The 27,196-nt window shown below is 41.6% G+C and overlaps 2 protein-coding genes across 6 annotated transcripts in view; one reads left to right on the top strand and one right to left on the bottom strand.

The window, feature by feature from the left end:
• Nucleotides 1-27,196, bottom strand: part of LOC109039519 (ubiquitin carboxyl-terminal hydrolase MINDY-3 homolog) — a 111,824-nt gene that overhangs the window by 42,109 nt on the left and 42,519 nt on the right. The gene's annotated exons all lie outside the window — the stretch shown is intronic.
• LOC109031670 (uncharacterized) lies at nt 212-16,726 on the top strand. Of its 4 annotated transcripts, none has more exons than XM_019043330.2 (3): nt 212-4,650; nt 5,025-5,769; nt 16,248-16,726. In XM_019043330.2, exons 2-3 carry the CDS (start codon nt 5,403-5,405, stop codon nt 16,577-16,579), a joined length of 699 nt encoding a protein of 232 aa, XP_018898875.1. In that variant the 5' UTR covers nt 212-4,650; nt 5,025-5,402; the 3' UTR covers nt 16,580-16,726. The 4 variants fall into 4 exon arrangements, with proteins under 4 accessions (XP_018898875.1, XP_072157270.1, XP_018898874.1 ...); XM_072301169.1 differs by having other exon boundaries at nt 212-4,654; nt 5,193-5,769; XM_019043329.2 differs by having other exon boundaries at nt 212-4,654.

Below are 27,196 nucleotides of genomic sequence, written 5' to 3'. Positions count from 1 at the left end.
GGACCTAACGGGAGTAAATAACAGACTATTCAGAACAATACACTCGAGATGTGACAACGATAGAGGGACGGGAAATAATCCGGGACCGAAATCAGCTGATATTGAGATTGACCAGTCGCGCCAATGATGGAGGACAGGAGCCTCCGAAACGCGTCCGCTCCGTCAAAACATTTTATGCAAGTGAGTGTTTTCACAAATTGTTTTTTAAAAGTTTTAAAATTGTAAATTTTTTAAAAAATTTTATAATTTTAAATTTTACGTACTCTTGTGTAGTGCTTTAAACTCCTTAACCGTTTTCATCAACTTGAAGTTATGTCGAACTCCGGTTTGCGCGAACATTCTTCTTTTTTTATCCTCTGATAAACGATGGGTCATGAAGGGAGCAATTGCGTTTTAAAAATTTCGAAAAGCCCCACCTCTTCAGGAAGGAATCTTTGGGAGGAAACAAAAATGAGCTTTTTTCAATGAATCAGGCCTCGGCTGCAATGAACAATCGTTCGAACCGAAACGTTTGATCTCAATTGGCCCAGAAGTTTTAGACACTTTTCAGCAACTTCAGGCCCACGCTGTGAACGCATATCTTCGAGCACAACTTATTTCGCCGTCCATGGTCAGTTTATACTACACAAAAAGAGTTCGTTCGAGAAGCGAGTAGAAAAAAAGAAATCTGAATTCAAGCCGGGGAGTTTAAGTACCAGTCAGGTGGTTTAATGTTCAGCTCTCGCTGTAAAATATTTACGCTCTCGTCGCTTCAGATGATATACATCGCGGATGTGTACAAGTGGAAGAGGAATTGGGACGCAGAGTTGGATGAGTGCCGGTCCTCACGAATTTGGGAACGGCCAATCACGGCAGAACTGGAATTTCTAGCCGGACCAAATGAAACCGCTTTTGCAATCCGCACTAGGAATGAAATGAGCGATGAGGGATACAGAATGCATTTATCCTCTCACGGCAAGCACGCCAGGATCAACGAATTTCCGAGTGATTTCACGACAACGGTAAAATAGTAGTGAGTTGTTCTTTCGCCTTTTCAAAGACTCAGAAGAAAGTAATGGGGGGAAAAGACTACCTACAACTACACAGCACAACAAATTTAGGGTTTAGGTTTGTCCTTCGAACCAAACCAATTTTTTTCGATTCCTCGGTGTTAAAGAAGTCCAAAAATGGCCATATTAACTTCAGGAAAATTGGCTGGTCCTCAGGGCGCCGCCATTTCGAATTTTTCGAAATTGAGAAAACCCACGATTACATTTTTGCAAATATCTCCTCATCGGTTCATCTCACGAAAAAAAAACAAAAAAACCAGCAGAAAGAGCATAAAATTTCTTACCGAAATGATCTTCCTTTGTTATTTCTAACATAATTTTTTGGTCGAGACATTAACGTTTTCTTCAAAAAGTAGCTTAAAAAAGGCGCATTTCTGCTGATTTAAGGAGAAACTTTGCTTCATACCTCCAGTCAGGCCCGCCACATCCCATCTCGGGCCCTGGTACCAATTTTCTGGCCCGGGCCCCTAGCCTAGGGAGGGGGGGGGGGGGTCCGGGGGGGCTCCCCCGTGAAATTTTTGAAATTTTAAATCTATTTGGACGCATTATGAAGCTCTTATGATGGAGATTTTCCATCAATTTCTGCAGAATAATTACGCCTTTTTGTTTACTTTCAGCACCAAAAACTTTCGAATTGTTGCATTCAAAACATCTATAAATTTTTTTTTGAGGAGGCAGATGATAATTTTCAATTCTATGGGGAGCCGGGCCCCCCTGGACTCCCCTTTCGTACGTCTATGGCAAGGGAGTTAAGCCATTGAAGTCGAGGATGCCCAGAAAGGAGCCTCTTAGCATCCGACAACGGAAGAAAATGAAACACAGTTACTAAAAATATCATTCTGCATATACTCAAAATCTTGAAAATCTCTAAAAAAGTGAGAAAAATTTTATAGTGCCCTAGCGTGTTTTTGAAACTTTATTCACCTTTTGCGGAATTTTTAGGGTAATTTTTTCACTTTTTCCTACGAGACAAGGGTTACACATGAATTCGTAGTGGTTTGTCACCTGCGTCACGGGCCCCTCCAGGGCCCGGGCCCCGGTACCAAGGACCCAGTATCCCCCCCTTGTGGCGGGCCTGCCTCCAGTCACGATTATCTGAGAAAAAAACTGTTATGCTCATTGAAATGAGCGTAAAATTTACTTCTAGAAAACATATGTCAATAGTTCCTAAACTTGATTTAATCCTGTGAAACAGCAGTTTATTAGCTCCGCCCTTAAAATGTGATTTTTTCGACCATTTTCCACTCAGATAACTAAATGTTGACTTCTTTAAATACAATGATGCCTATTTTAGTGTTACACCCATCCTAAAAGCTATTGTCATTGTACAAATAATGTGTTATTTTCGGTAAGTAACGGTATCCTGAGCTGCGTACGAGTCGGTTCCTATTATTGCGTTATTTTCATACCAATATTACTGTTTGATCGAATTAGAAGAATTCGATAGGTATAGAATCCTCCTCTACCTCGAAGATATCATCCTCAATCACGCAAGGTTGCATAAATTACAGTTCAACAGTGAAATTGAACTTTCATCAGTTATATTGGTATCAGCGACGGTCAACTCACTCTAAACTTGGGTGCCATGTGATGGTAGAATTTTCATATTCATTGCCAAATTGCTTTAAAACCAGTCCTTTTTGGGCTGAATGCGTGAACGGATGTAAAAAAATTATTATTATTTACTGGGCTTAAGAATATTAATGACCATAACAAATTTTTGACTGTCTGATTTTGGTCGGCCTCCCCCTCCTTCCACCGTAAAGTATCGAAAGAGCGAGAAATGCTATTTGAAACGTTAAAAACCCTTAAAACATGAATTGGTGTTGAAATATTTCATTGGCCGCTTTGCTGTGCACCGTGGTTCCTTAAAACCTCTATATCCGATTTTCGCGGAATTTGGAGGTCACCTCAAAGAAGCATCCGAAAAATATGGTTGTACCGGTTTGTACCGTTTGTGCTTTGGTATATGGTATCTCTAGGCTATATGCTTTCTAAAAATACCAAAGAGAACCGCGCAACGAACCGCAATGACACTTTCCCAGTCTACAATATTCTGAAAAATTCATTTTTTAAGGCTTATTTTTCGGGTAACTTTGATCTCATGCCCTGCAGCTAAAAATCAATATTTTTGGGATCTGAAAAAACGCAAAATATTCTCCTTCCAATAGAATTACAAGGTTAGATGATAATATTGCATTTTTCTGTTCGATGATTGTGTTTGTCCCCCATTTTACAAGAGCACAAGAGCCTCTTTTTTATCGAGCAATTTCTCCAGCTTTCGACGTCCAAAACCTACATTTAGACATTTTTGCCGGTTTTTTTTTGACACAAAATTTGGAAAGAACAGATCAAATTACCCTAAGAATCATCATGATTTGAACGATTTGTCTGATCTAGCGGGAGTTATCAATTAAGTGCGGCTACGGACACAATCTGGCCCACCGTGCAGTGCGGCGAAGCGTATAAGCACAGCAAATAAATGCTTGTCTCACAGCCGACGGATCCAGGGTTATTACCTCGGTACAGAACTAATTAAGAAGCACAAGACGGGTCTCCTAAAGGGCCGTGACATCCTGTGGGCGAGTAAGGTACTTATCACGAGCGCGGACGAAAGAGGGACACACAAAGACGAAAATAAAATGAAGAGGAACAACGAAAAAGAGAAGGTAAAAAAGCAAAAAGAGGAGGGAGAAAGCGAAAAATGGGAGGGGGAAGGGGGAAAAAGAAGATATTAAAAAGAGAGGAGGGATAGTAGACCGGGAGGTCGGCGTCATTTTGGTGTCCCACTTGGAAATAGACCAATTTTTGAAAATCGACAAAAATTTTCATTCTGATTCCGAAAACCAAGGTTTGCAAGACCGGTGCTGTTGCTTTCAGTCGCAGTAGGGCTATGAAGGTGACGGATATATTGAAAAAATATCGCATCTCGAAACGTTGCAGATCTCACTTTTCTAATGTGACTTTTTGAAAAAAATTTACAAGAACTATGAGTGCCCAAGGTTTTTTCTAGGAATGCTTTAAAAAATATTTTAATTATTTCCTATAAAAACAGCGAATTTGTTTTTTAGTTTTGCTCTATTAGGATATCGTCTAAACTAATCACTTTTTTCATTCTTCTCGGAAGGTTTTCAAATAAACGTTTCAGATCTACAGCGTGCGATACAAACAGCTTTCGACTTGTTTCCCCCTTCCCAGAGTAGGTACAAGAGGCACAACCGGTCCCGCGAAATTTGAGAGCGTGCTCAAATCAAACCACTTAATCGAAACAGCAACAACAACTTTTACACGCCACTTTCGAAAGAGGGGCTGTCGTCCAGGCTTCAACTGTCGCGTGCGTAAGTGCGACCTCTTCAGTCTAAGTTCAAGTTTTGATCCGAAAACTTAAGATTCGTAATTCAATCCTAGAATTTCAAGTGCTGCGGGCTCCGCATAAAAACAATATGCAATGCATATGATATCAATATTTCTAGTTATTTGCAGTGCAAGTGTTGATTGATGTGAAACAGTGGTTGAAACTTATCCGATTAATAATCCAATTAATATTGTGCGGTTACTTACACCAAATTACTCAAATTTTCAGGAAAACTAGGCGAAACGAGTCGGTAAATTCACTTATTAGCTGACTAAATCCTTCATTAAAGTAGGGCTATACAAAAGACACACGCTATTTTAATTAAGTGGAACAGGTAGCGTAAAGTAAGAAATGAAAATACTATAATTGCAAAACTTGTAAATTTTCACGATAGGTACCTAGATGGTTTTTCGATGATTTTAGAAATTTAAAAATTGAGTACACGTGAGTAAGCCAAAACAAAGAAAAAGAAAAAGAAAGAATTGAAACAGTGGCACGCCTTTCTTCCAAGAGGGGAAAACTAGATTATGAGATACGATGACAGTAATAAATAGATAATGATGATAAAAAACAACTAGATGGAAACATGACGTGACAACAAGTCAAATTTTTCTTAATAGATACAAACGACTTGCTGAAAGAAAGGGAAGCGGGGGGACAAGTAAACGGAAAATAAAGTGCCGGAATGCTTAAAGCAGTGGCACGAAGTAAAGGGCGACTTCATGCTCTTTCATAACTACCCACAACGCAAGTACTGATTTGCGATCTCAATCCAAATTTATTTGAAGTATTTTCACCTGCGTCCAACGACACTGAAAACCATTTCATTGACATTTTACGAATCATATTTATGCGATTCATTGTTATAACTTGACTTCAGTCTTACTTGAAACCCCAGTTGGTTTTCCCCACGCACAATCTATATGATAAACCGAATAGAAATTAATTGCAAAAGAGATATTAAACCTCGCCGGCAATTTCAAAAGAAATAACTCAGAATGAAAGTGAATACTTATACATTTGTTGGGAGCTGGTTATCCACCATGATAAAAGCAGAGTTGTTTTCTATTCTTGATGGGGTTGGAAAACACATGGAGAAAGCTACATCAGAGTCCTGGCTCTTATCGGATAATTTGAGAGTAGGAGACAACGATCTAAGAAAATCAGCACACTTTCGTCGCCGGCTCGGAGTGCTGGGCCAGGAAAGGAGTAATTTGCTTAGTGCATCATTTACAAGTGATGCTTTTATAGACATAGATCATTATATGAAAAACATGTTGCGGAAATCCATGGAATCACTAGTGAACTGGGACGAAAAAGTCGGATGGACCGATTGGAAAACAGAGTCAGACAAGAATTCAAAAGGTAAGAAAATATATGGTTCATATTGCGGAGGCCCGGCTGAAAAGTAACGCCTCCAAGCTCATAACTTAAGAAACATTAAAAATTTTGGCAAAAACTGAAGATATTCCTGAGAGTAGGCGAAATTACCTTTCTATCGGTTTATTACTTTGCAAGAAGGTACGTGCAAAACGGGCCTTTTGAGGCTCGGGGTGGATACCTTTGAGACTTGCAAAAAAATGCCCCATCTTTTCCAAAAGTTTCAAGCCCCCAAATAATTTTGGGGAGACGCGGCGAGGGGTCAAAGTTAAAATCCGGCAAAATTTTCGCGAATTTATTACTCGAAAACCAAGAAGTTTTGGAAAACGCCGTATTCAGCGTGACAAGAGCTTTCAGGAAATGTAAAACATCATAGGGTTTTGTCAACTTCAGCGAGATAACTCTCGCTCGGTTATAACACTCGCCGGAACGCTCAAAAAGACCCCTTATTGTTTCACGTTCGGGCCGATTTAAAAAAAAAAAAAAAAAAAAAAAAAAAAATTATTTTGATGAAAAACTGATATGTTGTCTCGGACTCTCTGTAGCCCCTCTAGCTCTTGACCGCATGCTGGGGAAATGTTTTGGTCACGAGTTATAAGAGAGGAACGAAGCGAAGGTCGGGAAAATCGGCTATTTTGAACTGTGCGCGTCGCATGAGTTAGAAGGCGGCGCGTTTGTGGCTTTCCGTGCATTCTCCTTTCGTTCGGTCGTTTTTCCCTTCTTTTTGGGGGGTTTTTTGGTCGGTCGTTGGGTGTGTGTGTGTGTGGCCTATGACGTGTCGGTTGGCAGGCCTGCTCGGAGAGCCGTGTGCAGGGGGGGGTAGGGTAAAGAGTAGGGAGTGGCCGCGTCGTGCGCGTCACTCTCTCGGGTTCCGCGTCAGGAGGGCTCATATCATTTAATCGGTTTTTAATGTACTTCGGACTTGATAAGCGTACGCGCTATTTTATGGACTTCTCTTTTTTCGGTTTCGTCGAACTCGCTTGTTTGCAAACATTCGGATTTATTTTTCCTCGGATCGCGCCGCCTGTGCTGGTGTCACCCCGTCGGCGCGGTTGCGCGAACAGCCGCGTCGGACGTTAAAGTTGGTTTTTTGGATTCTCGAGCTTCGGCTCACCTGGGGTGGGGACTTTGGTCTTCGCCCCTTTTACCGCAGGGGTCCTCCCTTGGATTCGGGTTTGACGTACCCGCGTACCCGAGTTGGCTGGGTGTTTCGCTCGTGAACCTCGGTCCTCTTCCGCTGTATTAATGTTCTTACTGTTTCTTGAAGCCGTCGATGGTGGGCGGATCCCCTGTCCCTCGGGACTCGGGCTTGGGAGGGTTCCCGCTCCGGTAGACCCCACGTTGCTCCAAACCGGGGTCGTTTCTCGGGGCGGTTTCGATGTGGGCCCCGGCTGTGTCCCTTTCTTGTTCTTGTCTCGCCGGGGTTGATCGAGTCGCGGCAGACTCCACTGGCGGTGAATGAGTTGCGTCTTGTTGCGGCTGGGTTTATTGGCAAATACCTGTAATCCCGCTACTGGGAGGCCAGGAGTATGACGGGCGCAACTTACCTTTCGGGGTAGAAACAGTTTCGGATGGCCGCGGCGGCCGGCCTGAAGGGGAACCTCTTATACAGTTTCATCAAGCCCCCTTCTCCCGCTGGTAGCAAGGGAGGGGGGGTGCCGACACTATAAGTCTCCCAGTTTCGAGCCTTTTACCCCGAAATTGTTAGCTCATAATCCCCCGGTTTTTAGACTTATCCCGAGGGAGGTTTTTGCCGGGGGTTCAGGCGGAATTAGGGGACCTCTTTGGAGGGTAGGTTCGCTGTTCATGAGGGTGAACAGTCTGAGAAATGAAAGTTCGGTGTAGCGCAGGGATACTTGTTTGCCCTGACCCCGCTTTCAAGTATTTGGGTATGACGAACCCACGCTTCCCCAGTCTGCTACCGACCCCGTTGTCCGGGGATGGTTTACCTGTCCGGCTGTTCCGTAGTTGGCCCATTTTCTCTTCGGAGACCAAGCGGTACGGAGCGTGGGCTGGACGTTGGACTTGATCCAACTTAACCGGGCGGGATTTCAGGGGGAAATCTTAAGGGAGCCGGTAGTATGTGGGTCGTCTTCATGCGAGGTTGCATTTGCTTTTGCATCTGCAACGTGTCCCTCGCAGGTCCCAGGCTTAGGTCGGCATACGAGTTGGTTTACCCGGAGAACTAGAGTACCTTTATAGACAGAGTATGGCCATTTCTGTTCCGGTTTTTCATTGGTCGCGAGCGAATAGGCTGACACGATCCTCTTAGGGCCGTAAATAAACAAACAAGATGGCTGTTATTAGCAAGCAAGATTGAGGTTATACACATCTTACATCCTCCTGTGATAAAGGTGAAAGGCGAGTTAACAATGTTTTCACGTGTTTTTCGTGTGGTATCCGTAGAAATGCTAGTTTAAATTGTTACTGCCGCATAATTGAAATTTTTGTCAAATTTAGCTTCTTATCAATGTTACTGTGAGCCGCCATTTTGTTTGTTTATTTACGGCCCTAAGAGCATCATGAAGCCTAAAAACTCGTTGACCAATCAAAAAGCAGAACAGTTTTCCTGTAGTAAAAAGATACGAATGGCCGTACTCTGTCTATAAAGGTACTCTAAGAGAATGTCCCCTCCTGCTCAGCTCGGCGAATCACACTCCTCTGCCGAACTCGCATTGTTGCCACATGTCTCCTGATCCGTTGCCGCGCGCAATCAGGGTTCCCAGCCAATTTTGGAAAAAAAAAATCCCTGACATGTCAAGGTTTTCCAGGCCAAAATGAAAATTTTTCCAGGCCTTTTTCCGTGGAAAAAACTCAAATAATTTGCCCTAAAAGAGACAGCGCGCGCGCGCATTTTTCGGTTTTTGTAAAAACTCTTCTATTTTCATCAATTTTTTATCTGGTTTAGCTTTTTTTTTTTTTATAAGAACCAGGCTAGGATAGTATCATAGCACGAATGAAATCACAAAAAAACTTAAAATGTGTTGGAAAAAAAAATTGGCGAAATACAAACGCCTTCTTAAACGATAGGTACATGCATTGATGAAAGCAAATGATTTTTCAATTTGTTTCATTTACTCATAGTAGTATTGGATTTGAAAAATAAATCCCATCATGGTATTGCTGCTATGCTAAGGAAAAGAGCACTGAACAGATTCTTTTAAAAAATAATCCAACCTGCAGTCTTCTTTCTGCAGACTATTAAGAACTATTCTTAAAAAAAATGAGAAAAATTTTTTAAATGAGCGTGTTGTCCAGGGAGAAAAGGCAGAGTTACAAAAAAAATAACCTCTACCTTAGCATGCAGACATAGTTCTCAGCTAAGCGCAAGATATCCTAGTGAGTGTACTTGAAACTTTTACATTGAAGATTGAAGGTTACCCGATCGAAGAGGAGTGAAGAGGAGTGGCTAGCTCCTGCGATCTCTTTTTTCATTAGACGCAACCAGTCACACAAGATGCCCCAGGCACGTATCCAGGATTTCCTTCCGGGGGAGGGGGGGGCTTGGGGGTCCCTCTACTACCGGGGGGTCTGGGGGGTATGGAATACCCCCCAGGACGAAGAGGAGTCCGGGGGTCCTCCCCCGGAAAATTTTAGAAATTCGTAATCTAATTAGACGCATTTTGAGGCTTTCGTGACGCAGATTTTCCATCAATGTCCGCAGAAAAGTTACGTTTCCTTTTTGAACATTCAGCAAAAAATACAAAATATGCATTCGACAAATCTAGAAAATTTTTGAAATTTTAACTCTATTTGGACGCATTTTGAGGCTTCTGTGACGCAGATTTTCCATCAGTTTCTGCATAAAAATTACGCCTTTTTTTTTTTACTTTCAGCATAAAATACTTTCGAATTATATGCATTCGACAAATCTGGGAAATTTTTGAAATTTCAACTCTATTTGGACGCATTTTGAGGCTTCTGTGACACAAATTTTCCATCAGTTTCTGCATGAAATTTTCGCTTTTTTTTACAGAAAATGCTTTCGAATTGTTACATTCAACAAAGTTGGAAAATTTCAGAAATTTTAACTCTATTTGGACGCATTTTGAGGCTTTTCTGACGAAAATTTTGGGAATGAACAGATGTTTTCATTTGAGACTCTACATTGAAACAGATAAATATCTTCGACGGTCTCAAATTTCATCTTTTCTCGCACTTTCTCATCTTCTGTCTCCTCTTTCCTTCTCTCTTTTCCCCGTTTTTTGGCTTTCGGGGGGGGGGGGGCTTGAGCCCCCTAAGCCCCCCTCTGTCAGATGCCCCCATCATTATGGCTCACCTGCAGGGGGAGCCACCGAACACTTTCGAGTAGTTCCGATTCGTTCCGAATGCCGATAAAGAGGATGAGTTGCCGGAAAATTCAAAATACGACGAAGGCATTGCAATTTCAACTTCAATTCTTTTAATTTTATTTGTTTACTTATCAATTTTTTTTTCTCAGCAATTGAAAAAATTCCAGACTTTTGGAGTAAATTCCCTGACTTTTCCAGGTTTTCCAGATCGCTGGGAACCCTGGCAATTTAAAAAAGCCGATTTTCCCGACCTTCGCTCCTTTCCGCTCTCATAACTCGCGACCAAACCATTTCCCCAGCATGCGGTCAAGAGCTAGAGGGGCTACAGAGAGTTAGGAACAACATACCAGTTTTTCTTCAAAATAAAAAAATGGCTTTTTTTTAAATCGGCCCGAACGTTAAAAAATAAGGGGTCTTTCATGAGCGTTCCGGCGCTTCGGAGGCGATAACTCGAGCTAAAGTTGACAAATCCCTATGATGTTATACATTTTCTGAAGCTTTCTTACGCTGAATACGCTCGTTTGAACGGCGTTACCCAAAACTTCTTGGTTTTTGAGTGATAAATTCGCGAAAATTTTGCCGGATTTTAACTTTGACCCCCCGCCGCGTCTCCCCAAAATTTTTAGTGGGCTTGAAATTTTGGGAAAAGATGGGGCATTGTTTGGTGAATGAATGGGGCAAGTCTCAGAGGTATCCGCCCCGAGCCCCAAATAGCCCGTTTTGCACGTACCCCTTTAAACAACTCTTGACGTTACAACGTTGCCAAACTTTCGACATGTTGGGAAATTCACATCACGGGTGACAGATAAGGCTGTTAAACCTCACGGGTGCAGCAGGTATTAAAAAAATGTAAATACCAACTTAGGCAAACACTGCGGGACATTATTTTAACTTTTAAAATCCAAGATACAAACAGCACGCACAAGGTTCTTCTCATATCTTGATGATACTCAATCCCGTTGCAGCCATCAAACTTCTGCCAACAATGAACGCTTTCTCACCCTCCATGTAGTGCTGACTTGGCGCCGTGTCGTTTTAAGCTTTTTTCGAACCTGAATATGGACCTGCTCAAAGGCATTCAATTCTAATCAGACGCCGAAGTCAAAGTCGCAGACGACAAGTGGATTCAAAGTCAACCAAATTCATTTCTTTTCGACGGGATTTTACTCGTTGAACGTTGCCGGAAGTTAACGGAAATCAATCGAAAAATAATTGTAAGTATTTTTTTAATACTCTATGATTCTCTCGAATACACTCTACTATTCTTTCGTACTTCGCTTGTTTGGATCATCTTAAATTCGTCCAATTATAGCGCGGCAGAGTCATAAATTTTCATCCGTAACATTTTCCTTAAACCTGACAGAAGTTTGTCAACGCTGTAACGTCAACAATTATTCGACTTTGCAAACCGATAGACCACTAGTAAGGGAATTACGTTAACTTTCAGAATATCTTTTTTTTTGCCAAAATCTTCAATGGTTCTCAAGTTATGAGCTTAGAGGTGTTACTTTTCAGCCGGGTCTCGTATTCTTTTGAGTTTAAGAATATAAACAAGCAACTTAACGGAGCACAGAACTTTCTGAAGTTAGCTTCTTTACAGAAGCGATATTAAAAAATTAACGATTACTATACTAGAAATACGAGGACTACGAGGTCATGAAAAGATCCACTTGGATTTTAAACGAGAAATGGCTAACATTTTCTTTGAGCGAATTATGTATTGGACCCTTCATTCGCCGTTATCGCCTTATGTTATAGAAAGTTGCATAAGAAGATGCAAAAAAAGATAATAAACGGCGTAACATAAAAAAAAAAATTACCAGTTAGGCGAGAGTGGTGCTTTCATTCCAATATGAGCGTAACTGTCTCTCTTTCAAAAGAATGAAGTGAAGTAACACGCATGAATGTCGTGAAAATTGCCTGAATGACACTGGATTTACGAAAAACTCGTCATTTTTTTTCATAAAAAGGAATTCCCGTATTTTGACTATAATTCTGGATTGAGATAAGTAGGTTGAAAATGCCGCTTTGAGCACAGCTGTTGCCAGATGGTGCAAAACTTAATTATTAAATTATAGGCGCGACCTGAAAACACCACATTTTACGGCGTTCTTTGATAGTGCAAAAAGAAAATAATAAATTATTCGTGCCGTTAGAAATGCATGCATGCAGGGTGATCCAGGATTAAACCGCCAGACTGTATGAGCGTGTTCTATGGGTCAAAATAGGTTTTTTGAGTTTAGCGAAATTCAAGTCGGTCTACCCCTAAAGAGTTTCTAAGTAGTCTCTAAATGGACCTCCTGAACAGAAAAAACTTTTAACATATTTTTACCCGTGCCTCAAAGGGCAAAAATCCAAAAGAAAAAAATTTTAGCAAGCAACACATCATTTCTGAAGGAAAATTGTAGTGCAAGGTCAAAAACGGATCAATGACGACGTGAGGCCATGCGCTGGCCGCTAGGCGCGCGGGTCAATACGCAAGCTGCTTAGGAAAGGGAAGCGCTCGGGCGCCTGGCACCGCGCTGCAACTCCATGCAGTGAAATGAAGTTTTTTTTTCTTTCTTTTTTTTCTGCTGGTTTAATGGTTTCGTGTCTAGCACCTTTAGCCAACTTGTTTTAGTGTACGTAGACATCGTGGAATCTCCATGCACCAGGCTTTTCCAATTTTCAGGGATTAGGGCCGAAGAGAATCTGTTTCAACGGATCTAATTGTAAATTCCGTGAAAATTAGACGCCACCACCGGGATTCGAACTCGGGACCTATTGACCTAGAGTCAGACATGCTGACCACTAGGCCAACCTGGCCGGCGGAAACGAAGTTATCTGAGAGGGACTGAGATGATATTTAAGACAGAAATTAACAGTTTCATCGTTTACTAGGTTTGCCAAAATGCTACACTTGTCAACGAATGAGAAAAGGGTATTAACAATTATGCACCCACGAAACACAAAAACTGAAACGTAAAAAATATGTCTGTAATTTTTGTAAAGACATGAAGTGTATCAACAATTGAATGCAGAATGTATATGAGTTTCATATTTTTCAATGGGTTGTGTCAGTCGCTCAGTCGCGTATGTTGAGATGAGGAAATCGGGGTCTCTTTTTTTAAAAATAGGATTATCGAAAAATCACTGACCACCCCTATCACTATTTTCCTAATGGATTTAGAAGTTTGAAACTTTCCTAGATAGCACAAAATATTTTGAAAATATTGTCACCTTTATGAAAATATTTTCATGACAATATTGTAATTAAAATATTTTAAAAATATTTTTAAAATGTTTTTAAAACATTTTTAGGGAACATTTTGAAAACGTTTACAAATTTACAATCGAAGCATTCACGTGAGAAAATCTTTAATTTTTGTAAGAAATTAAAATATACTTGGCAACATTGCGTTCGGAATTCAATATTCTCCGTCTGTAGCGTTCATTTACTATCGAGTCGTAATGTTTAGCCCATACTCATCAAAGTTATAGCCCATGAAGGTACGTTTTCTGCCAAAAATCTCGGAAAAACCCTAATTTTATGTTAAAAAAATTAATAATAAATTGGCAACACTGCTTCGAAAAGTTCACGATGGCCTTTAGTTGCGCTTCTATTCGATCTCAGGGTAGTATTCAGCTCATAGACCGATGCACTAGTCTGTTTAATTATGATGCATTGGACTATTAGTCCCGAATTCCTTCATTTTGGCACATAAAAATGGAAAATTGGCAACGCTGTACAGCCTAAACGAGGTTTCACTTCAAGTTGAAACTTTTCCTGGAAGTTTGCCTTACCATGAGCTTTCGTTTGAGCCTTGTCTCGTTGACCAACTCGGGTATAATAGTCTGTTGAACCATGATGATTCAGTACTTCGTGAGTACAGCGCATAAAAATGAAAAATTGGCGACGCTGTACAGCCTAAACGAAGTTTCACTTCAAATTGAAACTTTTCCCAGAAGTTTGCCTTACCATAAGCTTTCGTTTGAGCCTTGTCTCGTTGACCAACTCGGGTATAATAGTCTGTTGAACCATGACGATTCAGTATTTCGTGAGTTTAGCGCATAAAAATGGAAAATTGGCAACGCTGTACAGCCTAAACGAGGTTTCACTTCAAGTTGAAACTTTTCCTGGAAGTTTGCCTTACCATGAGCTTTCGTTTGAGCCTTGTCCCGTTGACCAACTTGGGTGTACTAGTCTACTTATGCACCGGACTAATAGTCCAATATCCTTGATTTTAGCACATGAAACTGGAAAATTGGCAACGCTGTACAGCCTAAACCAAGGGTCACTTCAAGTTGAAACTTTGCATGGAAGTTTGCCTTACCATGAGCTTTCATTTGAGCACTGTCCGGTTGACCAACTCAGGTATAAAAAAAGGGGCGAAAAAACACAACTTTTTGGCGAGGCTCTTTACATGTTAATTTTTGTCTTAAATTTACAGTTTTTAGCGAGTAAAATAGAAACTATTGATGGATAATCGGGTTTTTCCTCCAAGACAGAAGAAGTTGCACAATCTTGGCAACATTGCAATGCTACTGGTTCATTTTTGCAAAATGCAATCCAATTCTAATACTCACAAGTTCTAGCAGCATACTTCTGGAATCCTCAGAAACAAACGCGAGCTCTGAAAGTTGAATAATAAAAGCTGATTTCGGATTCGGATTTTAGCAGCGCAACGTGGTGGATTTTTTCGAAATTATAGCTGAAGATTCATCTTAAGTTGCCTCAGCCCTGTTTTGGTTTTCTGTGGTTGGTTTTTTGGTCGAAGAAATGTGACTTTTTTCTTGTATACATATTTCTTGGGGGAAGGGATGCCAAAAGGGGTGAAATCTCTAATTTTAATATCTAGAAAGGAGATTTAATGCCTCAAGGCAAAATGAAACGTTATGAAAACCATAAAATGTTCCTTATGGTTTAGAACTACGATGCAGCGTTGCAGCCGATAATCGGCTGCAACGAGACCGGAAACCAATCCATCGGTAAACAGCCGTAATATCGATTAACCGCCATTTTGATGTTTTTTGGTATTTCAAAATTCCGCTGAGGATTCTTTCTTTTCGTGCCGAATTACCCCCGGATAACACGTTTAATGAAAATCCAACGATAAGCAGCCTAAACTTCCACTTCCCGCTCTGAGCTACCATTTGACAGCCAACATTCTGAAAAAGGACTAACGTTTGTGGAAGGCTTATACCACAAATAGCCAAAATCCATCAAAGGTGTAACTTTTTCGTCCATTTTCTCCGTCTTTTTGCTGTGAAAATGCTGTCCAGAATGATGGCGATTTGGCAACTTTGCCCTCCAATTTCTCAATAACCGTGAGTATACTCAAGCTAAAATTTTTACAAGAGTTTTAGGGTATCATGAGGTAGGTATCGTCTGGGCCCGGTTTCAGAAAAATCCTTGCGGACCCGAATTGTGCCAAAAAACGGGCGTTTTTGGCGTCGCTCTTTAGGGAGCGCCTCGGTTCATTTTCTAAAGTTGCCTTGTTTGGACCACCCTAGCGTAGCGTAGCCAGACATTTTTCATGGGAGGAGAGTGGGGGCGGGGGCTACTACCGGAGAATCTGAGCACATGTTATACCAAACATGTTCTCATTATGGAGGTCTAATGATAAAGATTTCCTAAATTGCCTGAGACCATAAAATCTGTTCCGCGATCTAAAAGCAAGGCACCAGTCGGGAAAAGGTCAAAAGATACCGGGGAGGTCAAATTCGCTTGAACGTCCATGACAAGCAAGGATTGAGAGCTTTGCGCCAATACCAATTGAACTGCAAAAACTCGTTTGAATACTGAAAAATATTTGCGAGGACGAATGTACCGGAAAGCTAAAGAGATGAAGCTTTACGCGAATTTGGATGTTTCAGAAGAAACCAAAAATTCGGAAAGTTTAACTCCCCAGAGTTTCCGTTGCGCACAGCGCTTTAAAATCGGCTGCGCCGTGGCCCTCCCCTCACGCCTCCCTCCCCATGGGTAAAAAGTGTGATTTTTTTGGTCCAAATAGGCCCCCTCGATATCCTCCTGAGAAATAGTCCTGCCTTTGTCATTTGGGCGCATTTTATGGCCAACAAACATTTCTCCCCATTTAAACCAATGTATTTTTTTCTATTGAAAGGGAGGCTCTGCAAAAAACTATTAACCTGAAACGTTTAAAATTTGTCACTTTTCTTTGTTTTTCTTAGGGCAAAGAGGGCATTTCCAAGAGCAGAAAATAAAAAAAGAACTGATTTTCTTCGTTCTTTTGATAATTTTGAAAACGCTGGGCGTACTTGTCACGAAAATCAAGATGGCTATTGGCATCATGTTCCTGAAACTTCTAATTGGAAAACTGATATTACTCTTCATTCATCTCAAAGGTTCCAAACACCACCATGGACCACTGATCAAGGCTTACCAATCAACGACAAACGAATTTCATAGCTACTTGGGACCTAAATACAAATCTGATAGTTTCGATGCGGATGGCCCAATTTTCCCATCACCTCCAAATTTCCACGTTCATTCCAGGAAATGATAAGAGTTAAAACTGATGAGTCTAGGTTTTTCATGCAACCAAGTTTCTGGAAGAGATTTCCATACTCTATTTATATCTGTTTTCATATAAGTGAGAAAAAGTTGACCACAAATAAGCATATCATTAAAAATATATTATTTTACGTTATTTCGTAGTCTAATTCATTACTCGTTCCAACCGCTACGTCATCAACCCTATTGAGTTGCCAAAAGACAATCTGCGATCAAAATTCTGCGTAGATAGACTTTTCAGTGTAAATGCAGCTGACTGACCGAAAAAAAGAAGATTAAAAGCCATTGTTTATGCGACGATAGGAACTCATTCACTGGCTAGAATGAGCTTAATTAGCACTATTCAATTCCTGCATACTTGAAAACGAGAGAGTGCAGGGAGTTCACAGGAATTTTCCTCGATTTCTTTGAGCAGTAATCACCCATCAAAAACGAGCTCAAAGTTGCGTACTTTGAGCTCCCATTAAAACGCGCGTCGGCGGGACATTGAAAACGGCCGACGTGAGCGCCTGACGGAGAGTGGCCACACTTGTCGACTTACCTCTGTTGCATCTTATAGTCCACACTAAGGGCTACTGGACATCGCGCCGGATCGAGTGCAAACTATAGGACGTGGCATAGGTAAGTCGCCGAGTGTAGCCATTCTCCGTCAGGCGCTGACGGCGGCCATTTTCAGTGTCCCGCGGACGCGCGTTTAAGTGGGAGCTCAAAATACGCAACTTCGAGCTCGTTTTTCGCGGGTCAGTATTGTTCAACAAAATTTGGGAAAAATCCTTTGAACTCCATGCAAACTCCATGCACTCTCTGCACTCTGCAAAAGTTGTCATGGTGAAAAAAAACCGCGCTCCGCGCCGTTTTCTTTAGCGGGCCTCTCCCCCTTGACGCGCGTGCTTTTTAGTTTGAGTGTTCGGCCTCGGTTGTTCTGTCTCTTCAAGCGGCCCGCGCGTCCACCGCGGGAAGAGTGTATTTTCTGAAGGGAGGGGGGTTCAATCTTTTGAGGCTAAATTTGCGTATACTCTGCTGGAGGCATTGATTATTCGAAGGACTTCATGTTGCCGGATTGCAGTTAAAATCCCTCATGTAATGTAAGACATGAAAAAATTTCAATAAACGATGTGGCAATCTTGAATGACGATGGCTCAATCTCCGTAACTCACTGTGCGACAACATTGCCGTCGTGTCCATCAATTTTCAGTTCGTGACCAACTGTGCGACAACATTGCCGTCTTGTCCACCAATTTTTAGTCCGTGACCCACTGTGCGACAATATTGCCATCTTGTCCACGTATTTTCAGTCCTTGACCCACTATGCGACTAAATTGCCGTCTCGTTCACCAATTTTCAGTCCGTGACCCACTGTGCGACAACATTGCCATCTTGTCCACGTATTTTCAGTCCTTGACCCACTGTGCGACTAAATTGCCGTCTCGTCCAACAATTTTCAGTCCGTGACCCACTGTGCGACTAAATTGCCGTCTTGTCCTCCAATTTTCAGTCCGTGACCCACTAGGCGACTATATTGCCGTCTAATCCACCAATTTTCAATTCGTGACCCACTGTGCAACAACATTGCCATCTTGTCTACCAACTTTTAGTCCGTGACCCACTGTGCGGCCCTGCTCCCCTCTAGCCGCGCACCCCCGTCTAAAACTTTCAAAGCTCACCATTTTTAAACGGCGCAGCCGATTTCGCTCAAATTCAATACCAGCCTAGAACTTAGTAAGATCTACCTCCCATAAAAATTTCGGGGGCAAATCTCGTAATTTGCGCCAGTTATCGCGACCACAAAATTGTACCTCCCCCTACTTCTCTCCCCCATCATTTGAAATCTAATACTACGATCTCGGTTTTTTTTTCGGAAAATGATTATCCTGTTCGTCTTTTTTACATCGCAAAAAGGCATTTTTATTTTTTTCTTTTTTTTTAAAAAAAAGAGTTCGACTCTCCTTTGCGTTGAAACGCCGGGAAAAGTCGGGAGAGCCGGCCTCGGGCGGCGTTAAGGTAACGTTAAGGACTTAATAAAAATAATACCAATAATACTAACAATACAAAAAATAATACGAGGGTCGTTCAGAAAGTAAGTTTCCCTATTTTTTTTCTTAAGAACTATAAAAACTACAAAAATCGTAAATATATGGCTGAAAAGCTTACACTCTCAGCTTTCTAACGGTGTATTGGTGTTTGTTTTTTGACCAACCAATCGCTCAGAAATTGCATTTTTCCGCGACCACCTTGAAGAATTACCCGCCACCTCCAAGGTGCATGAGAATTGCATTGAAAAACAAAAGAAAAAGGACCACGAGCAAAATTGTAAAAGTTATTAAGCATAGCACAAACCTTTCAGCTTTTTTCGACGTAGTTTCCTCTCACTGTGAAACATTTTTCACACCTTGGTATCAGTTTCCTGATGCCTTCACGGTAGAAGTCCTTCGGCTGTTGTTCGAAAAATCCCAGGACAGTTTCTTGGAGTTCCTCATCTGTGTCGAACTTGACATGACCTAGAAACTTCTTCAGAGCTGGGAAAAGATGGTAGTCACTAGGAGCTACGTCAGGACTATACGGTGGATGAGGAAGGCAAGTCCAACCGAACTTTTCGATTAACTCAACAGTATCAGCCGCTGTATGTGGTCGCGCATTGTCGTAAAGCAAAATCACTCCTTGGGTAAGATTGCCCCGCCTGATGAAATTTTCTCAATAATCGGGAAAGCCTTGCATCTTCAAAGATATACACCTAGTTGACATATCTGAAGCCTCTCTTGTCGTAAAAGACAGTCCAGGAAAATAAGCCATGAAAGGGGCTATAGCCTGCAAAAATCCCGGGTAAGAATGTTTTCATCGATTCCTATGTAATTTTTGACGCTGAATCCGAATTTCAACTTTGCGCCATTAAATTCGGACCGGAAAGTTGCCAAATTTGGCAAAAAAGGCCTACAATCGGCATTTTTTACGGATTATGGCCTGTGACTCGCCAAAAATTGATCTGAAGACAGAATTAGTTATTTTCAGAAATAAAGCTCGTTAAATTTCATACAAAAAAGTTTCTATACATTTTTTGCCTTCGGGCAAAATTAAGCGCGCTGGCGGGCGCCAAACTTTGAAAAATGAGCGAAAATTGCGGGGTTTTTTTTTGCGGTTTTTGCTTTATGTCTCCTTTTTTACCCGTCTGCAGAGTGATTTCTGGACTTATGTGAAGATAATAAAGTTCACACTGAGTTCCATGAATCGATGTGAAAAATAAGGAGCCCAACACATTGCAATGTTGCCAAAATTACCTAAAATTGATTGTTGGCGGCTTTGGACCATTAATTGCCTTATTATCCGTCTATTTGTTCAGTCTCCATTTTTAAAGCGGGGATAATGAATCGAAATCAGCGGAAAGGAGGATTAAATGATTCTTTGTCACATTTTTTTTCATCAGAATGAGGTGGAAACACTTCAGAGGGTCGTGCGTCCACTAAAGTGCTCTATCGTGACACTTGTAGTGCAGTTGCTGGATGGATGATCTTGAGCTTCTTTTAAAGCTTAGACGGTCTACTTTCATAAAATAATAGTTTTGTAGTTTTCCGTGCGTTCCCCTCAACGCTGCGGCTCAAAATGTAAAAAATTGAAATTTTGAGCTACGGCAATGTGGCAACAATGGATGAAAATTTTAAAATGGACCAATTTCGTGAATATTAGCTAAAATCTGATAATTTTCTCTAAATTTTGAGACCAAGACCATCTCTCTACGACAAACCGTTCACGAGATATGCCCGTTTAAAGTTTTAACTTTAACCCCCTCCCCCTCCCGTCATAATTATCCAAATTCAAAAATCGTCAGGGTTTTGGACTTGGGAAGTAGTCCTCCATCAGCCCTGAAAATATTACGAAGATTTGGCCGAGGTTGGAAATGGCCGATTTTGAATAAGGTCCTTTCCGTTGCGCCAGGACATCGAGCTCCTTGCAAATGGCATAGATCGAAAAATGCTAAGTATGAAATGAGTTTGGCAATTTATAGAAAATCGTTTAACTTCATTTTATATCTTCATTTTTATATCATTCAATTTTTTATACCCCTTTACCCCCCGAGGGGGGCGAGGGGGGGGGGGGGGTCACGATGCTAAAAGTCACGGTTCCCGACCGAATTGCGGATTAATCGCATCAGAATTGGAAAGCACGGAAAATTTCACGTGAAATTGACCCCTAAAAATCCAAAATCGGACCATTCAAGGCCCAAAAATGACCCCCTAAAGAGGGGAACAGTACCCCCCTCCATAATTTCTCTTTGGTCTCAAAATTGAAGTAAATTCTCCAGAAAAAGACGGTTTCCCAGGTAATCGACCTCGAGAAATCCAAATTTCATGGTCCCGAAGCTCCTCTAGCGCCCCTTGGGGGGTAAACGGGGGGGCCCAATTTTAAAAATCGGAGCTCCTTTCCGAATCGCAAATTGATTGCATCCAAATTGAGGAGCAGAACACATTTACATCTTAAGTGACTCCTAAGAGTTCTAATAGACCCCCTGTACGGCAGAAAGTAACTCCCTGAGGAGAGGGGCCTCGTCCCCGCCAAAAATTTCTCAGGATTCCTCTTTGGTCGCAAAATTGACGTCGATTCTCTAGAAAAAGTCGGTTTCCCATGTAATCGACCCCGAGGACTCTAAATATCATGTTCCCTGAGCTCCTCGGGGTCGATTATATGGGAAACCGTCTTTTTCTGGAGAATCGACGTCAATTTTGCGACCAAAGAGGAATCCTGAGAAATTTTTGGCGGGGGCGAGGCTACCCTCCTCAGGGGGTTTCTTTCTGCCGTACGAGGTCGATTACCTGGAAAACTGTCTTTTTCTGGAGAATTTACGTCAATTTTGAGACCAAAGAGAAATTATGGAGGGGGGTACTGGCCCCCTCTTTAGGGGGTCATTTTTGGGCCTTGGATGGTCCGATTTTGGATTTTTAGGGGTCAATTTCACGTGAAACTTTCCGTGCTTTCCAATTCTGATGCGATTAATCCGCAATTCGGTCGAGAACCGTGACTTTCAGCATCGTGACCCCCCCCCCTTTACCCCCCAAGGGGCGATGGGGGGGGGGGTCCGGGACCACGAAATTCGGATTCCTTGGGGTCAATTCCCTATTCAACCCCGCGGTCTCCGACTTCGTACGACCTAAACCAACCGAGAAAAAGGCATGGTACGGGTGGTCTGAAACACCCTGTATTAAGGCAGAATCTTCATATAAACTTCGAGGATTCTGCCTTTTTCTATTTCACTTCGAGGGAAGTGTCCCCTCCCGGACTCTCTTCCCCACCCGGTGATGACGCTGCGCGTGTGCTGAACGGTCAGCGCTGACCTTTCCTACGTTGACGTTTCCCCACTCTCTGTTCAAATCGAACCTTATGCCACCGCTTACGGTTTTAAATTTGTCGCACGCCACCCAGGTATCCTAGCGGCCAGCGGTCAGTTGATGATGGAATCTCGCTCATGTCCTATGCCGCTACGCATTGAATACGCCAAGCTACAGTGGACTCTCGATAATTCGAAAAAATTGAAGGGAATCGCTTTTCTTCGAATTAGCGAGGTTTCGAAAATAAAGCGATGGTCCGAATTTAAAGTGATTCCATGAGAAAATTTCGAATTAGAGAGGTTCGATTATAGAGGGAAGGCGCCCATCTGAATTCGAATTATAGAGGGGCAAAAGGACGGATTCACGCCTAAAGGTCTTTAGCTCAAAGGTGAAAGCTCTTTCAGACACCCAGGAAATGAACAGTTTGACTTCGAATTGTAGAGGGAATGTACCGTCTATTTCGAATTATAGAGGGAGGGCCATACTTACTCCACATTCGAATTACAGAGGAGAAATTTCGTTCGCAATTTCGAATTCTAGAGGGCCACGCCAGCTTTAAAAAATTTCGAATTACCGAGGTGCCTGAGAAAAATACCTTGATTTTCTTCGAATTATCGAGAGATTTTCAGGGAAACCAGACTTTCTCTCGAATTACGAGGTTTTCGAATTATCGAGGTTCGACTTTTCGAGAGTCCACAGTAATACTTTTTAATAATTAGGATTTCTTCGATAATAGTTTTCTTTCTTTATTCGAATGTATTTTTTTCTCTGTTTACTGTGATTTCCTTGGTTCTCTACTGTGTTTTTCCTAATCTCTGAGGTCAGAAATCGGAAGCACTTTCCGGTATGCACGAGTACTTCAGTTGAGTGCCTGAAACCTTCGGTCATACGAAACTCTTCAATTGTTGACCCGCCCTCGGCAGATGGACCTTACTTTTCGGTGCATGATCCGAAAACTTCAGAGATCCATATGATCTCAGCTTTCGGGTTCCATGCACAATTTATTTTCTCCGTGTTTCCTTTTAGGGGACGAACTAAATTTCAGTATTCTTTTCAGAAAAGTAAAGAAAGAAAAGAAAAAAAAAGTGGTTACCGATGGTTCCTCACCTTCATGTGGATGTTGGCTGTTTTACTAAGTGGGAAACCGTCCATTTTAAGTATAGTCTATTCTTGCCCTCCATTATTATTCTACACGTTAATTGTGAGTGAGAATTTCATTAATGTTTTCTATGAAATCTTCAAAAATATAGTGATAAAAAAATTTGCAACTTATACAAAAATCGGGCCTCGCTCCGCGAAGCCGAATGTCACTCGCGTATGCGCGGTGACGGGGGGTCCAGGGGGCGTAGCCCCCGGCTAGGCGTGACGGGCGCGCGAAGCGCGCCCAGAACGGCTAGTCCAGCTAGTATATAAATATAATTATTAGTACTTGCTTCCACGCCGCCCAAGACGTCCAGTACATGGCGCGTTTTATTTTTGCGTGGTGTCCCCACAGCCTGAGACCAAGTTTTTCTCGAAACTTAAATTTTTAAAAATTACTCTTCTCAAAAATGGTAGGTATGTTTTCATTATTTTTGCCTTACAAATAAACACGTGCACGCGTACATTCACAAACATTCAGTCACTCAATCATCATCAGCGGCCAAGAAAAGGACCTTATTCAAGATCGGGCATTTCCAACCTCGGCCAAATCTTCGTAATATTTTCGGGGTTGATGGAGGACTACTTCCCAAGTCCAAAACACTGACGATTTTTGAATTTGGATAATTATGACGGGAGGGGGAGGGGGTTAAAGTTAAAACTTTAAACGGGCATATCTCGTGAACGGTTTGTCGTAGAGAGATGGTCTTGGTCTCAAAATTTAGAGAAAATTATCAGATTTTAGCTAATATTCACGAAATTGGTCCATTTTAAAATTTTCATCCATTGTTGCCACATTGCCGTAGCTCAAAATTTCAATTTTTTACATTTTGAGCCGCAGCGTTGAGGGGAACGCACGGAAAACTACAAAACTATTATTTTATGAAAGTAGACCGTCTAAGCTTTAAAAGAAGCTCAAGATCATCCATCCAGCAACTGCACTACAAGTGTCACGATAGAGCACTTTAGTGGACGCACGACCCTCTGAAGTGTTTCCACCTCATTCTGATGAAAAAAAATGTGACAAAGAATCATTTAATCCTCCTTTCCGCTGATTTCGATTCATTATCCCCGCTTTAAAAATGGAGACTGAACAAATAGACGGATAATAAGGCAATTAATGGTCCAAAGCCGCCAACAATCAATTTTAGGTAATTTTGGCAACATTGCAATGTGTTGGGCTCCTTATTTTTCACATCGATTCATGGAACTCAGTGTGAACTTTATTATCTTCACATAAGTCCAGAAATCACTCTGCAGACGGGTAAAAAAGGAGACATAAAGCAAAAACCGCAAAAAAAAACCCCGCAATTTTCGCTCATTTTTCAAAGTTTGGCGCCCGCCAGCGCGCTTAATTTTGCCCGTAGGCAAAAAATGTATAGAAACTTTTTTGTATGAAATTTAACGAGCTTTATTTCTGAAAATAACTAATTCTGTCTTCAGATCAATTTTTGGCGAGTCACAGGCCATAATCCGCAAAAAAACGCAATTTTCGCTCATTTTTCAAAGTTTGGCGCCTGCCAGCGCGCTTAATTTTGCCCTTCAGCAAAAAATGTATAGAAACTTTTTTGTAGGAAATTTAACGAGCTTTATTTCTGAAAATAACTAATTCTATCTTCAGATCAATTTTTGGCGAGTCACAGGCCATAATCCGTAAAAAATGCCGATTGTAGGCCTTTTTTGCCAAATTTGGCAACTTTCCGGTCCGAATTTAATGGCGCAAAGTTGAAATTCGGATTCAGCGTCAAAAATTACATAGGAATCGATGAAAACATTCCTACCCGGGATTTTTGCAGGCTCTTTTCCTTGTTTGCCTGGACTAAGTGTAAGGATATCAAGATCTGATAAGATCCGCGTTGGCCACGGATCCGCGCGGAGAACGCAATCCATGCGGTGTTAACTGCTACAGGCAGGAGGCGGCGGGAAAATCTTCGAGGTGGTCGCGGAAAAATGCAATTTCTGAGCGATTGGTTGGTCAAAAAACAAAAACCTATATACCGGTAGAAAGCTGAGAGTATATGCTTTTCAGCCATATATTTATCATTTGTGTAGCTTTTATAGTTCTTGAGAAAAAAAAATAGGGAATCTTACTTTCTGAACGACCCTCGTAATAATAATATTAATAATGTACTGGCGGAGGTGCTCCCTCTTCCGAGTTAAAAAAGAAAAAAACAGAATATTCAAAAATAATGTACTAGAACCAATGATGGTACCAAAATTTACTAGAACAATCCATACAGTTAAGCACGACTCATGGTTCTTTTTAGGGTCGTGTATTTCATCTTGTTAACATTATCATGCAAAGGAAAACGGAGGAGTCATACGCTGCCATGCTTCATAAGTTGTTGGGTATTGCAGAGGAACTCGGGATGGTCTTAGCACCGGAGCAAATCTTAACCCTTCGGTGGGCGCGCCTCCCATAGCCACATAACCGAGTGTGCCGCGACATTTGGTCCATCTTGCGGTCCAAATTCCGTTTTTTCGGCGATAATATTGAGTTTTAATTAATCGTTGTACACTGTCGTATGCTGTAAACTATTTTTACAAGACTTTATCTTCTATACTTTCGATCACCCTGCTAAAAATTTTTCATGGAATTCCATGGTATTCCGTGCTGTTTCTCATGGAATTCCATGGTGAAGACACGGAACTCCATGGAGACTCCATGAAGGAGACACGGAACTCCATGGAGACTCCATGAAGGAGACACGGAACTCCATGGTGACTCTTTGCGTTTCCGTGGTGACTGCATGGGATTCCATGGTGGCAGCAGGAGATTCCGTGGTGGCTTCATGGAATTCCTAGGGAGTGTCACGGAATAGCAAAGGACATGCATTGGAACGCCGTGAAACATTGGAGACCACCACAAGAATAAACTTGGTAATCTGTAAACCTTTGATCATTGACAATCAGCGACTATTTGCTGTTTCGTCATGCATTATAGAATTAAGTTGAATTACTCACCGAAGTTCACAAATGAGGGCAAAAAAAATGTTTCATGTCATCAGTTATCACAGAATAAGTCTTGATTAGTGCACTGAAATTTCTACAACCATGGCATTTCCAAGAAAATGCCCTCTATTTAGCAATAATTTATTAATTGTACCAGTAGGTAGCAATTACTTTTCGCACGGATGAAGTTTTCATTTAAAATATGATTTACTTAGAGATTTGCTATGGTTGACAGAGCTGTAAGAATAATTTGCTGCTTACACTCTGTTTAAGACAACTGAAATAACCGCAATAGTTTGTCAAAAAACAGAAAACACGCAGCTTCTTCGAACCACGCATACAACGTAGGTTCATCTTTAAAGTCTGTCAATTATAGATCAAACATCTATATTTTGCAAGATTAGTTTAGACACTGACTATTCAATGGGATGATATTATGTACAGTGAAAAGCACAAAGAAAGACGGAGACTTTCAATTTTTTAGAATTTTCACTGGAGGAGGGGGGCATAACTGCCGCTGAAGGAAGTGTGCAACAAACTGATGAGGCAAAGTAGCGCCTGAAAGCAAGTTCTATCCGATCGCCTTTACTGAAGCTCAACCTAGTGGGGCCGATAAGCATAACAATCGTGCACTTCTGGAAGAAAGCATGAAAATTTCAGGGATTCATCTCTACCCTATAGACATTCGATTCAGACATAGACCCCAAAAATCTGAGCCCCCTGGGGGGGCAGGGGGGCCCCCAAATTTTGAATTTTGAATAACTACTGAACGGCTAATGTTATCGTAATTTTTTTTAAGCAGGACGATAGGAAATTTTATCAGGAACAAAAATGGTTCCTATGAATTTTTCTGTGGGATCAATATTTAAGGCGTGAAACGGGAAAAACCATCGGGGGACGGGGAGCCGGCCGTTCTGAGGCAGATCCGCGCGCTGCCCTGTTTGCCCGGGACGCGCGCGGCGGCGCAGTACGGTGTTACCGATCGACGAAACAGCCGCTTGTCTTGGTTTAATCTCAACGATGCGCAGTTTTAAAAGTATTGTGAATATATCGTACTACCTATAAAGCCTTAAAATAGGGCTTAACTTATGCAGGTAATATATGTAGACAAGCGAGCGCAAGGCAACAGAAAGAGAAGGGGTTAAGTGCTGGAGTTCCGAATTGTTTTGTTGTATGGGTTTGTCAAGTTTTATTACAGC

This window comes from Bemisia tabaci, chromosome 1, assembly GCF_918797505.1.
Source record: "Bemisia tabaci chromosome 1, PGI_BMITA_v3".
Classification (NCBI taxonomy): Eukaryota; Metazoa; Arthropoda; class Insecta; order Hemiptera; family Aleyrodidae; genus Bemisia; species Bemisia tabaci.
Note: the sequence above shows the minus strand (reverse complement) of the source record. Positions and strands in the feature narration are given on the sequence as shown.